We start from the raw sequence: 14480 nt of genomic DNA, 5'->3' as shown, positions 1-14480 counted from the left end.
GTATTCATGGAACACACACTGCTCTTGGTTGTGAGGACACAACACCAGACAGAGCCCATGACCACACAGACTGTCTGCTGTGCAGCCCCCACCCTGTACTAGGCCCTACCAACCGTTAGTTGCATGAACTTGGAAAAATCACTTCATTCTCCATGCAGGTCAGTTTTGAGTCTTACTTGTCTTACTTTTTTTTTTTTTTTTAAGATTTATTTATTTATTTATACAAGCACTGGGTACAGTCAGAAGCACGGGAGGGTGAGAGAATTCACCAGAGCCAGAGTGGGGAACAGAACAGGCAGACTGATAAAATACACTGCTGAGGGGAGCAGCGGGCGGCAGGAAAGGTCTGCGCGCCATGTGGGAACCTCCTCCGGTGGCCGGGGAGCAACCGGGGATCGAACCGGCGCTGCAGAGGCTGCAGGTAGCTTCGCAACCCAGCGCTCAACCGCTGCACCACCGGGGAGGCCCTTACTTGTCTTACTGGACAAGTAAGAACAATATTCTACTTCAGAGAGCTCGTGGGAGGATTGAATGCGATGGAGTTGTTAGCCCCGTGACTGGGTCAGTAAATATCTGCTGTTGCCACTTGGACAACTTTCTCAGGAAACCTTTCCTAAGCTGCCTGCATGCCACCCACCCTGGGCACCAGAATCAAAATGCTTCCTGTATATTCCTCCAGCGCAAAGTGTGCTGGGCTCTGGCATAATTCTCAGGTACTAAATGTCAGTGTTAGTTGTCTGCATCCCCTAGACTGCCAGTTCCTAAGGACAGCAAACATGTGTGCATTGTACCCCACCACCTATCATAGTGCCTGACAAGTATGTAGTGCTAAATAATAATAGTTAATGTGTAGAGTCAAGAAATGGAAAGTAGTTGTTGTGTTGCTAAGACATTCATCCATCTATTCATTTGCATAGTGAAAAATATTTACTGGGTGATAAAATCATCCAGCTACAATGCAAGGTACTAAATACATATGAACAAAACAAAATAGTTTGATCTCTAGTACTATTTTCTTATAGGGAGAAATACATACTAGATATGACTCCGTTCTAGAAAGAAAATAAAGCAAACTAAAGAATGAACTGCAAATGTGCTGTTTTGTATTTGTCATTAAGAAAAGCCCTTATCAAAGATAAAGTGGCATCTTAGCAGAGATGTGAATGAAGAGAGAAAGCTGGAGGAAGTTTCCTAGGGGGAGGAGAAATTCACACGATGCCCTATCTTCATGTTCAAGGACAGCACGGAGGCCAATCTGGCTCTTGCAGAGACAATGGAAGGGACAATGGAAGAAAGTAAAGTCCACAGGCCTGGGGTGTAAGGAGACACATTGTAGAAAGCTGCATAGACTGGGAATAGGAGTCTGACTTTCCCTTTAAGTGATGAGACTCACTGCGCCCTGAACAGGGAAGGCATACATTCTGAGTTACCCTTTCAAAGAGTCACTTTGGTGGCTCTGAAGAGGGCGGCAGATGGTGTGGGGTCTTGTAATGGCTGAAGCCACTGAGCACACACATGCGGTGTTACAAGTTGCAGTCATTTGGATTGAATGGGTTGTTAAAGAAAGAGAAGAATCAAGGATGACTCCAGAGGTTTTTGCTGAACAACCAAATACTTGAATTAGCACTTAGAGGTGGAAGATTGATGAGAAGCAAATGTTGTCTGTGTATTTGGAAAGGCTGAGTAGGAGTCTTAAGGGCCCAGCCATAGAGCTGCAAAATACCAGCCTTTATTACGCATCCCAGTAGATGTGTGGATCAGAGATCAATATAGTGGAGTCTCTCATATTACAGACTGTGCACGGCTTTTGGTTTTCCCTCTCAAGCACCTATGCCTAGGCGCCAGATGTTTCTTTAGAACCTCTTCTCTGTAGGGCATGTAACTTTCACATAGATTTCCAGGTATTATGTTTCCAGGAGGCAGTAATCATATTACCTTAGTAACTGATATCTTGTCATAACTGAATGGTGAACTTAGGCGTATTCTATGAGAATTTCACATAAAACCAAAATGAATTCAATGAATATCTTTTGAAAAGGAATTACTGAATTTAAAAATATACATTAAAGGTTTAGCTAGGTTTTATCTGAGCAATAATATAAATAATGAGGGAAAAAAAAACCTCTGACATGAGCATGGACAGTGGAGTCCAACATATTCCCACAGGCATAGACTGGATGTCTTGCCATTGCTACAAAGGCCTCAGGAAGATGTTGGCTTTCCTGATAGTTCTGCAAGTCATGACCCAACCAAAGAAACAAGTACCTGGGCTTTCAGATCAGACAAGAGAGCCTGCAAACTGAATGGCAGCTCTAAGTTCTTGACAATTCTTGACTGTACTGACCAAAACTCTTCCTCTTAAGAAATTTTAGGGTAAAAGTTTTAATAAGTGGGCCCTATTCTTAACCCTTTCACATTATTTGGCTTTGTGGGTGACCACTTGCCTGCTCTCAGGAATTGTTTCTTGACTCTACACAGCAAATCCTTAGGCTTTATTATTCTGACACATTGCAAATGCCACCGTCCACCATGCATGGGCCTCGACTTACAGCTCACTCAGTTTCTCCCCCCACCACCTTGCAGGACTCCAAATCATGGCAAGCTTTGAAAAAATCCCATTTGAAAAACCTTTTAGGAGGCCAAATGCTGACTTTGCAAGCAGCAGCTTCACATTCCAGTGCTGGAACGCAGTCAGCCACTGGGCTCCTGTGATCATCTACGACTTCTACCTGCAGCTTACAGGAAGGAAGCCCAGGTAAGAAGATGAATCAGTAGCTTCAGGAGTGTCCCTGCATGGAGGACTATGGCCCTAGAGTCCTTAGCCTGCCCTTCAGCTCGGGATCAGAAGCAACTGAATCAGATGTACACATCTAAATGTGGGCAGCAGTGAGAAGCACCTCACACCTAAAAACCCTCTGTCATAAGACAGGAAGCTAAATGTGAAGGAACTTGCTTGATGAATTCAGCAAGTAATCATCTCCCCTCCCCAAATAAAAGCAGTTGAGCTACTTTGGGGTTTCCTAAATAGGTCTTAGAATGTATAGTAATGTCACCACACCTAACTGGTGGGATGGTGTGTAACGGCTCCTTTTCACTTTCACAACCCAGGACGATGTTCTTGTCCCAATTGTACACATGAGATCTCTTTTATAAGGGCACTAATCACTGTCAAAATCTCCTCCTCCAAATACTGTCAAATTGAGGGGATTAGGTTTAAACACATGAGTTGGAAGTGGACAAATACTCATCGACAGTAGATGTCAAATGATAGTAACTAAATGGAACCCTATTATGATGCTTATTTTCAATTTTACCTCCTATCTAAGAATTTCCCATGAGACAAAGAGAGAAATACCTCACAAGTTATTAGGTATATGAGCATTAGAATTTGACCAGAAATAAGACCAAATTCCCAAAATTGCATGAGTCATTCCTGGGTCATTACTGAACCCTCCATCAAGCTTGGCCTATAGGGTTACAATAAAAATCTGTAAGCCAGAGGAAGCCTGAAGACAGCCTGAAGACCTAGGTGCAAACATGAGCTATTAATCCTCTTGTAAGATGAAGATAAACACAAAGCCTGATTACTTCAGAGTCCTGTTCAAGTACTGAATAAGATGAGATGCTAAAGTCTTTGTAAATTGTTAAAAGTTGAGACGGTGACATAGCAGTTGGTCTGAAGCCTGACCACAGATCAGATGTGGCCCATCTTAAGCAATGGTCATGGGTGGTGACATTACGAAAGCAGGGGCTTTGTCAGGTAGGTCAAACCGGGTTGGAATTTTGGCTTTGACACTTACCATGGTGGCTACTTCATCTTAAGATCACTTACCCATTCATAAGAATGCAGGTAAGATACCTACCTGAAACATTATGAGAATTTAGAGAGATGTCTTTTCAACCATCAGCTCTGTGTCCAGCAGCATAGGGTATGAACAAAGAAGTTATTGCCTCTTAAATCTGTATTTCACTTGACAACTGCTTTTAGGTCACGAATGCAGTCAATACCTCTGCTAGGACCTCAAATCAATATGTATTTTTTTAAGTCCCAAGAAAATTCCATAAAGAGGAGGAACCATTTTTCTAATTGCTGATTTCAGAATTCAACAAACAACAGTATGTTGTCAGGCAGGGTAGTTATTTTGCTCAGGTTATTTTTTTTTATTTTATTTTGGCTTATTCTTGAAAAAGAGATGAAGAAAAGAGGAAAGGGAGTTGATATTAAAATTCCTGATAGAATAAGCTTCTTTCAGTTCATCCCCTTTCCTTCATTTAACAGTATGGAAAGGAAATGACGCTTAAGGAGAAAATGGGGGTGGAGGATGGATAATTTTTATAAATTCACAAAAATCATTGGTCATAGTCCCTATAGAGTAGGGGGAAGTCTTCACGTGGGGTGTGCTGACATTTGCTCCTGTCTGGTCTTCACCTCAGGTTCACAAAGCTCATGAATCGCCTCTTAAGGACCACGTCCATGTTGGAGTATTTCATCAACCACAGCTGGGAATGGAGCACCTCCAACACAGACATGCTAATGCTGGAGCTCAGTCCGGAAGACCAGAGGGTAAGGGCAGCACTCACAGCCCCCAGCTGCGCCCTCTTGGCCTTCACTACCTGACCTGCAAGGCTGATGAGCAAAGGAAACATATTTACAGAATTTCCTTTCTTTTGTTAAGAAAGTTGGTCAACACAGTTGTCCCAAATGAGTGTCATGTAGGCAAGAACCAAGGATCGTGGGCCCCCGCAGCCGTGTTCACATCCTCAACCCTGTGCTCACTCTCGGCAGGTGTTGGTACCAGTAAGCCCTCAGGGCCTGTCTTTCCTCTAACCTCCACTGCATCTAATTTAAGTGAAAATAACTTTATTGTTCACAAACTCACTCACTTTCATGGTCAAATCAAAATCATCTTTTATCTGCAAAGCTACAGTTATGTTCTTTTTTTTTTTTTTTAAAGATTTGTTTATTCTTACAAGAGCTGGGGTAAAGGCCAGAGGTGCAGGAGGGTGAGAGGATTCACCAGAGACAGAGTGGGGAGAAGAACAGGGAGATGGGCTGAAAGCACTGCTGAGGGGAGCAGCAGGCAAGACAGGAGAGGTCTGCCATGTCATGTGGGTATCTCCCTGGCTGGCTAGGAATTGAACCTATGCTGTAAAGACTGAGGACAGCTTCACAGTGCTGAGCTCAACCTGCAGCGCCACCAGGGAGGCCCTACAGTTATGTTCTTTTTAATGGAGAGATATTTTACTGAATAAACTGATGGCATTATTTATATTAAATTTGGAGGAAGAATTTAATTCAATTTAATTCAATTTTGTTAGTAAAATAAATTACTATTTTTATATTGACATAACATTGGTTTATAAGTTTGAGTTCAGATGTGCAGCTCTGTATGTGCTATGTTGATTCCCATCAAGTCTGGATTCTGTTCATCACCACCATGCAGTTGATCCCTCTACCCAATCAGTCCACCCCTGCCCATGTCCCCTCTGGTCACCACCCATTCCAATGTCAGAATCTAAGGATTTGTTGTTTGTTCACTTGCTTTCATTCTCTATAGTCAAAATACGTGTAAAATCATATTGTATTTGTATTTTTCTGACTTAATTCACTAAGCAGAATTTCCTCAAGGTCCATTCATGTTGTTAAAAATGGCAAAATTTCATCTTTTATTGAAGTTGAGTATCCCACTATATATATACCACATCATCTTTATCCAACCATCTATCAATGAACACTTGGTGTTCCTTCATCTTGGCTATTGAAACAATGCTGCAGTGAACACTGAGGTGCAGTTGCCTTCTCAAATTCATATTTTCTTATTCTTTAGCTACCCAGAAGTGGAGTAACTGGATGATATGATACATCCACCATTAATTTTTGAGAAATCCCCATGCTGTTTTCTATAGTGGCTACACATATTCTTACCAACAGTGCACAAGCTTTCCCTCTCTTCCACACCCTTATCAACACTTGTTTCTTGATAATAATTCTAATGTGTGTGAGGTGCTGCCTCATTGTGGTTTTGATTTGCATTACCCTGTTGTGAGGTGATGAACATCTTCTCATGTGTCTGTAGACCATCTGTGTATCTTCTTTGGTGAAGTATTTAGATCCTCTGTCAATGTTTTAATCAGGGTGATTGTTTTTGCTGTTGAATTGTATATTTTGTAAATCTTATTAGATATGATTTGCAATAATTCCTTTCATTCAGTAGGATAGTTTCTTTTGTGCTTTTTTATTATTCCATTTGTTATTCCATTTGGTTATTTTTGCTATTGTTTCTCATGCCATTGAAGACAAATCACAAAATCAGCTAAGACCAATGTCAAAGAGTTAGTTTTCTTCCGTGTACTTCATGTTTTCAGGCCTTATAGTCAAGTGTGATTCATTTTGAATTAATTTCTTATATCGTGTTAGAAAGTTGAGTTCCAGTCTTTTAAATTTTAGTTGCTCAGTTTCCCCAAGACCATTTATTAAAAGTCTTTTGATATTTTTTCATTGTATGCTCTTGGTTTCTTTGTTCTAAATTAGTTGTCCAAATATATGTGGCTTTATTTCTAGGGCTCAATCCTGTTCCACTGATCTACATGTATACTTTTAGTCCAATACTATACTGTTTTGGATTTCTATAGCTTTGTGGCATAGTTTGAAGTCAGGGAGTGTGATAACTTCATTTAGTTCCTTTTTGTGCTACCTTCACGTGCTAAAGATTTTGTTTTCACCTATAAGCCTCAAAAAAACATGATTCAAACCCAAGTTCTAGATTTACTTTATCATGGAATCTAGTGGTTACTTGTAACTGAAATTATGGTTGAGTACCTGTAAAACTGAAGTGGAGATATGTCAGTCACATTTATATGCCTTGTATAGGTAAAATTCACTTAAGCACTATGTTTGAGATGATCAAACATGTTTTTAAAAACCTGGCTTCAAGTTTTATATAGGATTCTTATCTTTACCTTTTGGGATAAAGAACCAAACTTGCAATAGAGTTAATATATACTTTAAAAAAATCTTAACAAAGGTAGTAGTCATGAATATTTGCATTTACTAGCCAAACTGGTGTGGTTCAGAATTCAATCTGATTCACCCAATGGAATCAGGATTCCAAACAAGGGTCTCACTGAAATCTAATGTATAAGTATGAAACAGTATAAAAATAGGGTACTATTTATGTAATTATTTAGTGATACTTTTTGGAAAGCAATTCAGCTGTTTATAAAGCTTCTAGGAATGTGTTAATCTCATCTGCTCTTTTTGAATTACTCCAAATTATCTCCCCCAAATTTGAGGTATCTTGCAATAAACACATGTAACAATAATAGAAATAAAACATACAGCCAGGGAAAATATGAATTAAAATATAAAGGATAAGAAAAAATAGAATATCCATATAGTCTAGAAAAGACTATTAGTCACTGCAATTAGGTAGAATCAGTTCTTGAGCTTCTGGTGGCAAAGGACACTCACTGTCCAGAAAGAGGACATACATATTATTCAACAAGCAGCAGATTTTCCTTCTGCTTAACTCCTAAAAGAACTTCATATAATGGCTCACTGAGAGACATAGTGGAAAACATCTCTGAAGCAAACATAAACATAAATTCTGCTAAACTACTCCTTAAACCTTTGCTTCCCAAAGTTTAATCTGCATAGTAAAACACTAAAATTTAAGAATGGAAAAGATGCATAATGTGTTTTGGTCCCCAGTATATTATTCCATCACTTTTTAAAAGTCCTCATTTACTTGAAATGAAATTAGCTTTCACCAGGCATACCAGTTCCCCTATATTTTTCTCAATTTCCTGAAGGCCAACAATTTGTGCTTGATGTTTAAATTTTGCTGTATAAATAGTAATCCATCCCATGTCTTTGAAATAGCAACTCAAGATACCCCCTTAGACAGGACCCCTAAGTGTTCCAAATGGCACCTCATGTTTGTAAGTCAAGTGGACAAAGTCACTGTTAGCAGTGCAATTCTGAAAATCCATCATCTCTTCTTGCCTTTCAGGTATTCAACTTTGATATACGCCAGTTGAACTGGCTGGACTACATTGAAAATTATGTGATAGGAATTAAGAAGTACTTACTGAAAGAAGATATGTCTGGTATCCCAAAAGCAAGACAACAATTAAAAAAGTAAGCATGATCAGCCAGTTAGTATTTATTATGTGCATCTGATTTTATACAGACAAATTTGAATGAGGGGTAGATGGGTATTTTTTTTTAAAGATTTATTTATTTATACAAGCACTGGGTATAGTCAGAAGCACGGGAAGGTGAGAGAATCCACCAGAGCCAGAGTGGGGAACAGAACAGGCAGACTGACAAAATACACTGCTGAGGGGAGCAGCGGGCGTGGCAGGAGAGGTCTATCACTCTATGTGGGGCTCTAGCCAGAGGTCGGGGATTAAACCAGTGCTGCAGAGGCTGCGGGCAGCTTCACGGCCCAGCACTCAACCGCTGCGCTACCAGGGGAGGCCCTAGATGGGTATTTTTAAGCAGCCACTGTATTACAGGTCCTCTGCTATGGATACTATATCCTATAATGTGCACTGTGTCATTCAGTCTTCACCAAGCCCTGTGTGGCTAGTAGTATTTTATCCCATTTTTATCAGAGATATTTAGGTAGAAAGGGGCTAAGAAACCTGTCCATGGTAACTTGGTAAGTACAGGAGCCAGCTTTGAACTCATTTCTGTTTCCTACACTTCCCCCTCATAACGTTATTTAGAGGGAAACCAATGGTCCTACTGAACATGGGCCAGTCAGCTAACCACTCCTAAAGTCTTCAGCTGCCTTACATTCCTTTCCATCATGAGTCTGTAAGGACAAAATTATAGCAGTCTGCTATTATTCTGCTAGAATTCTGGTAGAAGCAAAAGATTTCTAATGCAGAGATGATTAAGATGGAAAAATAGATTGCAAACAGAGGAACCTTGAGTAGGAGACTGAGAACATTAGTAGTAAACAAGCACCACTGAAGATCTGTGATGTAGTAATACGATCTAAGTATATTTAAGAATAGGGCCTCCCTGGTGGTGCAGCGGTTGAGCGCTGGGCTACGAATCTGCCCGCAGCCTCTGTGGCGCCGGTTCGATCCCCGGCTGCTCCCCAGCCACTGGAGGAGGGTCCCACATGGCGTGCAGACCTCTCCTGCCGCCCGCTGCTCCCCTCAGCAGTGTACTTCGGTCCTTCTGCCTGCTCTGCTCCCCGCTCTGGCTCTGGTGAATTCTCTCACCCTCCTGCGCTTCTGACTGTACCCAGTGCATGTATAACAAACCAACAAAACAAAGCAAATTAAATAAATAAATAAAAACATGCCTCTATTAAAAAAATATATATAAAAAAAAATTTAAAAAAAAGTATATTTAAGAATAGAGAGAAGTATGAGAAATGAGGTGAGATTACATTACAGGCATCTGCTCATTCAGCATAACTGCAGCAATGCAAAAAGACCAAAGATCACACGCCACACGCACCCTGGCAGCGCGCACGAAACATTGCATTTGCACTTCAGTTAACATAGTCGTTTTTCAGTTCTGTTTTAACTCTGGTTTTGTGTGTTTCCCAGGCTACGAAATATCCGCTACTTCTTTAACACTGTGCTCTTCCTCATCACCTGGCGCCTTCTCATCGCAAGATCTCAGATGGCTCGGAATGTCTGGCTCTTCATTGTAAGCTTCTGTTACAAATTCCTCTCCTACTTTAAGGCATCCATCACATTCAAAGCATAAACATTCTACAGTCTGCTTTCGTCCGGAACCTCTCAGATACCTCTAAAACAGCAAACTTCAGTTCTCAAGATTAGGAATAATCAAGAACATGCCCCAGCTCCTCGCCTGGCCAACATGCTGCCATGTGGTCATCCCTTTTACTTTCATTGAGAAAAAGAAAGTTGTAACCTAGCATATAATCATGCACAATTTTGGAAAAATTATTCTTCCCTTTCATATAAAATAGCAACGTACACCCCCTTTCTGTGGTCATCTTTTCTTTCCTCCTGCACAGCATTAATTTCGACACAATAAACCTGGAAGAACACATTGCATAAGCTAAGGAATGGCAGTTCTGATCTGGGAGCCCTTCTGTGATATCCAGCGTAAAGATTTAAAATCAAAACCGAGGAAGAATGACCTTAGAATTGCCATCAGAAATGTAATTCTTCCCTGAAAAGTCTCAGCTTCAATTCTGTGTTACACCATGGAGTCCTGGTTGAGGGGTGCAGAATTAGCAAAGTGGGTTCACATTCAACATTACGCTTAAGGATACCCAACTTGAAACCCAAAAAGAACCAAGAGGTGTAAATAATTATATATAGGAGAAAGACCCACACATATTTGCATTGGAACTCTAGCCTATTGACAACTATCATTTCTAAATCTTTTGACTCCACAGTTACCCTTCTCTCAAGTTTCCTGCTTGTTTCCTCATTTTGTTCAGTCCTCGATTACAGTGATTAATGGGAGAGAAAGGTAAAGGCTATAATCATACAAAACCCAGTCCTCTGGCTTTGCTGTGAGAAAAAAAGAAATCCACCAAAAAAAAAGAAAAGAAAATACTAGCTTTAGTCTTTTTGTATAAAGTGAGGAAGATTATTCTTCTGTGATCACCAAAATATGTTACTATGTCATTCCAACCGCACAATGTAAATAGTACAATGTAGAGCAAAAGACACTTAAGTGACTAAGCTAAAGAATAGGTGTTGTTTCATTTGTTCAAAAGTATTTTCTGTATAATGGAAATGAATTAGTAAAATAAATATTTATTCTCAAGTTCCTATATTAATATTTCCCCAACTTTCCTCACATTTAAGATCGGTGCATGTAGGATTTCACCAGTTCATGTTACAACAAAATTTCCAAACACACTACCTGAAGCCTAAGCAACGAAAAATAACACAACTATTAGAAAATTACAAGCATATTAATGGTCATTATATTTATGCTCACTTTCTGGAATAACAGTACTCAGACAGGTACATTTGGATACTTGAAATGTACAGGCCTTGAGAGAAGTTTCTAGCCTAGTTATTACTTGAGATTTTTCTAAACTCATTAAGGGCATTTTTGAAAGAACACTACCGGGCAGTGTCTTTCTCAATCTCATCCAAATTCTGAAAACGACTTTCCAGGACAGCTAGCCCAGCTGTGTAACAAAGCCCTGGGTGATCTTTAGTTTGCAATGTCTACATAATACTTGTAAGTTACACTGATTAAAATATTACAACTATGAAAACAAAATACAATTAAATGAAAATGGGTAAAATATAATTCTAAGAATGTACTCTTTTCATTATTGTATGCGTACAATTCAGCGCACTGTATTGAATTGTATTTGATTATTGTGTTTCAGTCATTCAATAAATTCCACTGATCAAGTGTTCACATTTTGACTTTTGATTAAACACAAATTTGAATTAAAAAATGCTTTTTCTCCAAGTGTTGTATCTGTGTTTAACTGCTGAGTTATGCATGTAACCTTCCAAAGATACCATGAGAGGAATGTAAATTAACATATGATACATGCTTTTTCTGATGCTCTTAGTAGGATCACATTGACACACTAAAGCGTGTTCTCTATGGCATTAAAGAAATGAGTTTTCTTGTGCTGTTAAGCAATAAAAGTCGGTATCTGTAGGAAAGAAAATTCCTATATCAAGACCAATGAATACCTGATACATACAATTCAAGGAAAAGAAACTTTTACTTTGGTGGGGGAAAAATTCAAAGAAAATGTGTCTAAAGGGAAGTTCTGGTAACCTGTCAGTTCTGCACCCACCAGACAGGCAGATACAGTATCGAAGACAGTCCCACCAGGGGCAGTTATTACTAGAAAAAGTTAAACTAGATGGGTACACTGATAGGAAAAACATCTAATTTTATACTAACCAAACATCATTCTCTCTAGGTAGCACCTCATTTCAATAACTGATTGAAACCTCAAGGTAAACAGACTGATCTTAGAAGGTGTTAATACCCCAAAAGAGCATCACTTCACAATGAAGACACAAAGGTCAACCTGAAGTTTGTAAAAATAATTTTTGAAGGTCACAGGAATTAGGTGTATTTCCACACAGCTATTTTTCTGGAACAGCAAGTCTAATTATGTTCTGGGAATATAAGCACTGCCTATCTGCCCAAAGGAAGGTATGGAGAAATGCTCACTGCCTAGATTAAGTTTTAAGATGTAAGTGGCTTGAGACAGTAGTGCCCTGTGAAATATACTCTATTATGGCAAAGAATTACTCATTTAACTAAAAATGCGTCAATAGCTAGAATCAGTTCTTCCAACACACAAATCAACATTCAAAGTGTGGCCTTACTTTATTTGAAATAATGATTCCAAACTGCAACTATAAATATGTGGGGAGAGGTGAGGCAGGCAACTCTAGTCATTTCTAAAAAACACTCAAAAGAAATTACAGTACAAGAAATCACTAAATTGATTTGCAAAATTACCTAACAGAATTTACAAGGTATATGTTTTATAGTTACATCAATTGTTGTTAAAAGTCTACTTCTTAGTTATGTAGCTTTCATTTATACTTTTCCTCACACATTCTCAGTTTTACCCTGAATTACACAAAATAGCATAGATGAGTTATATTTGGAAGAGCTGTTAATCCAATTCCTTTTGGTAAATATTAAAAATAATTTGGAGGTGATACAACAAAACTAAATGTTTCGCATAAAATCTCATATTCAGCTCTGGTGATTGGCTTATGTTCAATTTTTATCACACATTTAAAATACGAAAGTGTGAGATAAATCCAGTCTCACACAGTAATTTAGCTCCATGTACAGGAAAAAGTAGATGAAACTAAGTAAAATTTAAATGTTGCTGTAGTTTTCCTGTGAGAAAAGGCGGCTTTATTATGAGAAAAAGGCTTACTTGGAGAACAAAACTTTTATGGTTTATCACTTAATTTGGGGGCCCTCACGCTCAAGACTGAAACACTGAGTTTATGTTAAGAAAACAAATGCTACTAAATAGTGCAGAATGATTTCAGCACCACAGTAGTAGTTCAAAAGGAGGGACACAGCAATAAATATGTGGCTTGCTTACCTTTGCTCAAGGCCTGCTAGAGCTCCCAACAGAAGGGGAGGGAAAGTCTTACGTAAGGCCATGTTGAGATTTTTAAATACGTATCCTAAGACTCAGGTTTGTTAAAATAATAAAAAATATGTATAGAATTCAAGTTCAAGAAGGTATTTTAAATTTTGAAGTAGCGGAATTGTATGTGACTTTAATTTTTGGGGACTTGAATTACTAACCCAAGATATAAAAAGATAGAATGCATAAATACACCTACTTATACTGCTAAAAAATTACTTTTTAGTCATTGCTTCATGAGTTCCAAGGTTGCTTGTATTAAAAACTGTAAACTGTTTACATTAGTAAATAATTATAAAAATTTAGTCCTTGCTATTATAAAATGTGTGTAAAAAATTAGTATTAATGACCTAAATTAAGAACTTGAATTTTGTAATTCTGAGTTGTCTTTTCCAAGAGGTAGTCCAGAATATATAAACACTGCAGCAGTGACTTATTCCCCCAAATATTTTTTTAGACCAATATATGCAAACACAATTTCTTAAAACCTATTTCACAACATTTGAGCCTCAACATTTAAAATACTTAGGTTGAAATACATACATGTAGATATTACTAATACCCCAGTACGATGAAAAGGCTGAGTAATAAACATGGGTAACCTGGATGAAGACACCCTGGCACAAAAGCCAGAGCTGCACAGCAAGTGGGCAGTGGAGTTCTCTGTAAAGGAAAAGAACTCGGTGATGTGGTCTCTAACAGATCTGAACGTGCAGGCGACTACACGTCACCCAGAGGGCTGGTCAGAATGTAGTATCTTCACCAAAATTCTGACTACCCAAGAGGTTTGAAATGGGAACCAATCAATGGCAAAGGAATATTTTGCTTTAAAGAAAATGCTTTTAGTTGGTTTTAACGGAAGAGATCAGTCCTACTATAGGTGTTTGGAAAACATGGAATAATTTTGAATCACATGAAAGTACCAAAATAATTTTTAAAATCCCTTTAAAGATACTTAACTGTTAGAAACCTAACTGAATGTAATTTGAAATCAATATTTTTTCTTTCCATTAAAAAGAAAACTTGACTGACCTCTGACAAGCAGATTTATGTAACATTTAGGCTTAAAAAGCTAAAATTTAAATTCCTTCCAATAAAAATTCCTTTTGAGAGATGTGCTGTCTAGTTTAACTTGTTGGGAATAATACCCAAAGAAAAGATACACAGATAAAGCTCTTTCACTATTTGGAATCTGCTGGATTCAAAAATCTTTCAATGTGTGTCATCTGCATTAATCAGTTAACTTCAAGGTACATGGCATAAGCCATGAGGCTTGTGTTATTTTCTACAAATGCCAGTAGATAAGCGTTTCACTGCAGAGTAGTTTTATCAGTATTTCTCGTCTCCATTACATTATCTATTTCA

General features: G+C 38.6%; 1 protein-coding gene across 1 annotated transcript in view; it reads left to right on the top strand.

Annotated features, from left to right (window-relative positions):
- FAR2 (fatty acyl-CoA reductase 2) overlaps positions 1-11389 on the top strand; it is a 151780-nt gene extending 140391 nt beyond the window's left edge. The window contains exons 9-12 of the mRNA XM_037514175.2: positions 2584-2755; positions 4435-4564; positions 8013-8140; positions 9574-11389. Coding sequence (XP_037370072.1) covers positions 2584-2755; positions 4435-4564; positions 8013-8140; positions 9574-9736 — 593 coding nt within the window. The 3' untranslated portion in view covers positions 9737-11389. The remainder of the gene's footprint in view (positions 1-2583; positions 2756-4434; positions 4565-8012; positions 8141-9573) is intronic.
- The last annotated feature ends 3091 nt before the right edge of the window (positions 11390-14480 follow it).

This window comes from Talpa occidentalis, unplaced genomic scaffold (genome assembly GCF_014898055.3).
Source record: "Talpa occidentalis isolate TD23 unplaced genomic scaffold, MPIMG_talOcc4v2.1 talOcc4.16, whole genome shotgun sequence".
NCBI classification, from domain to species: Eukaryota; Metazoa; Chordata; class Mammalia; order Eulipotyphla; family Talpidae; genus Talpa; species Talpa occidentalis.
This window is presented reverse-complemented; position numbering and strand designations above follow the sequence as displayed.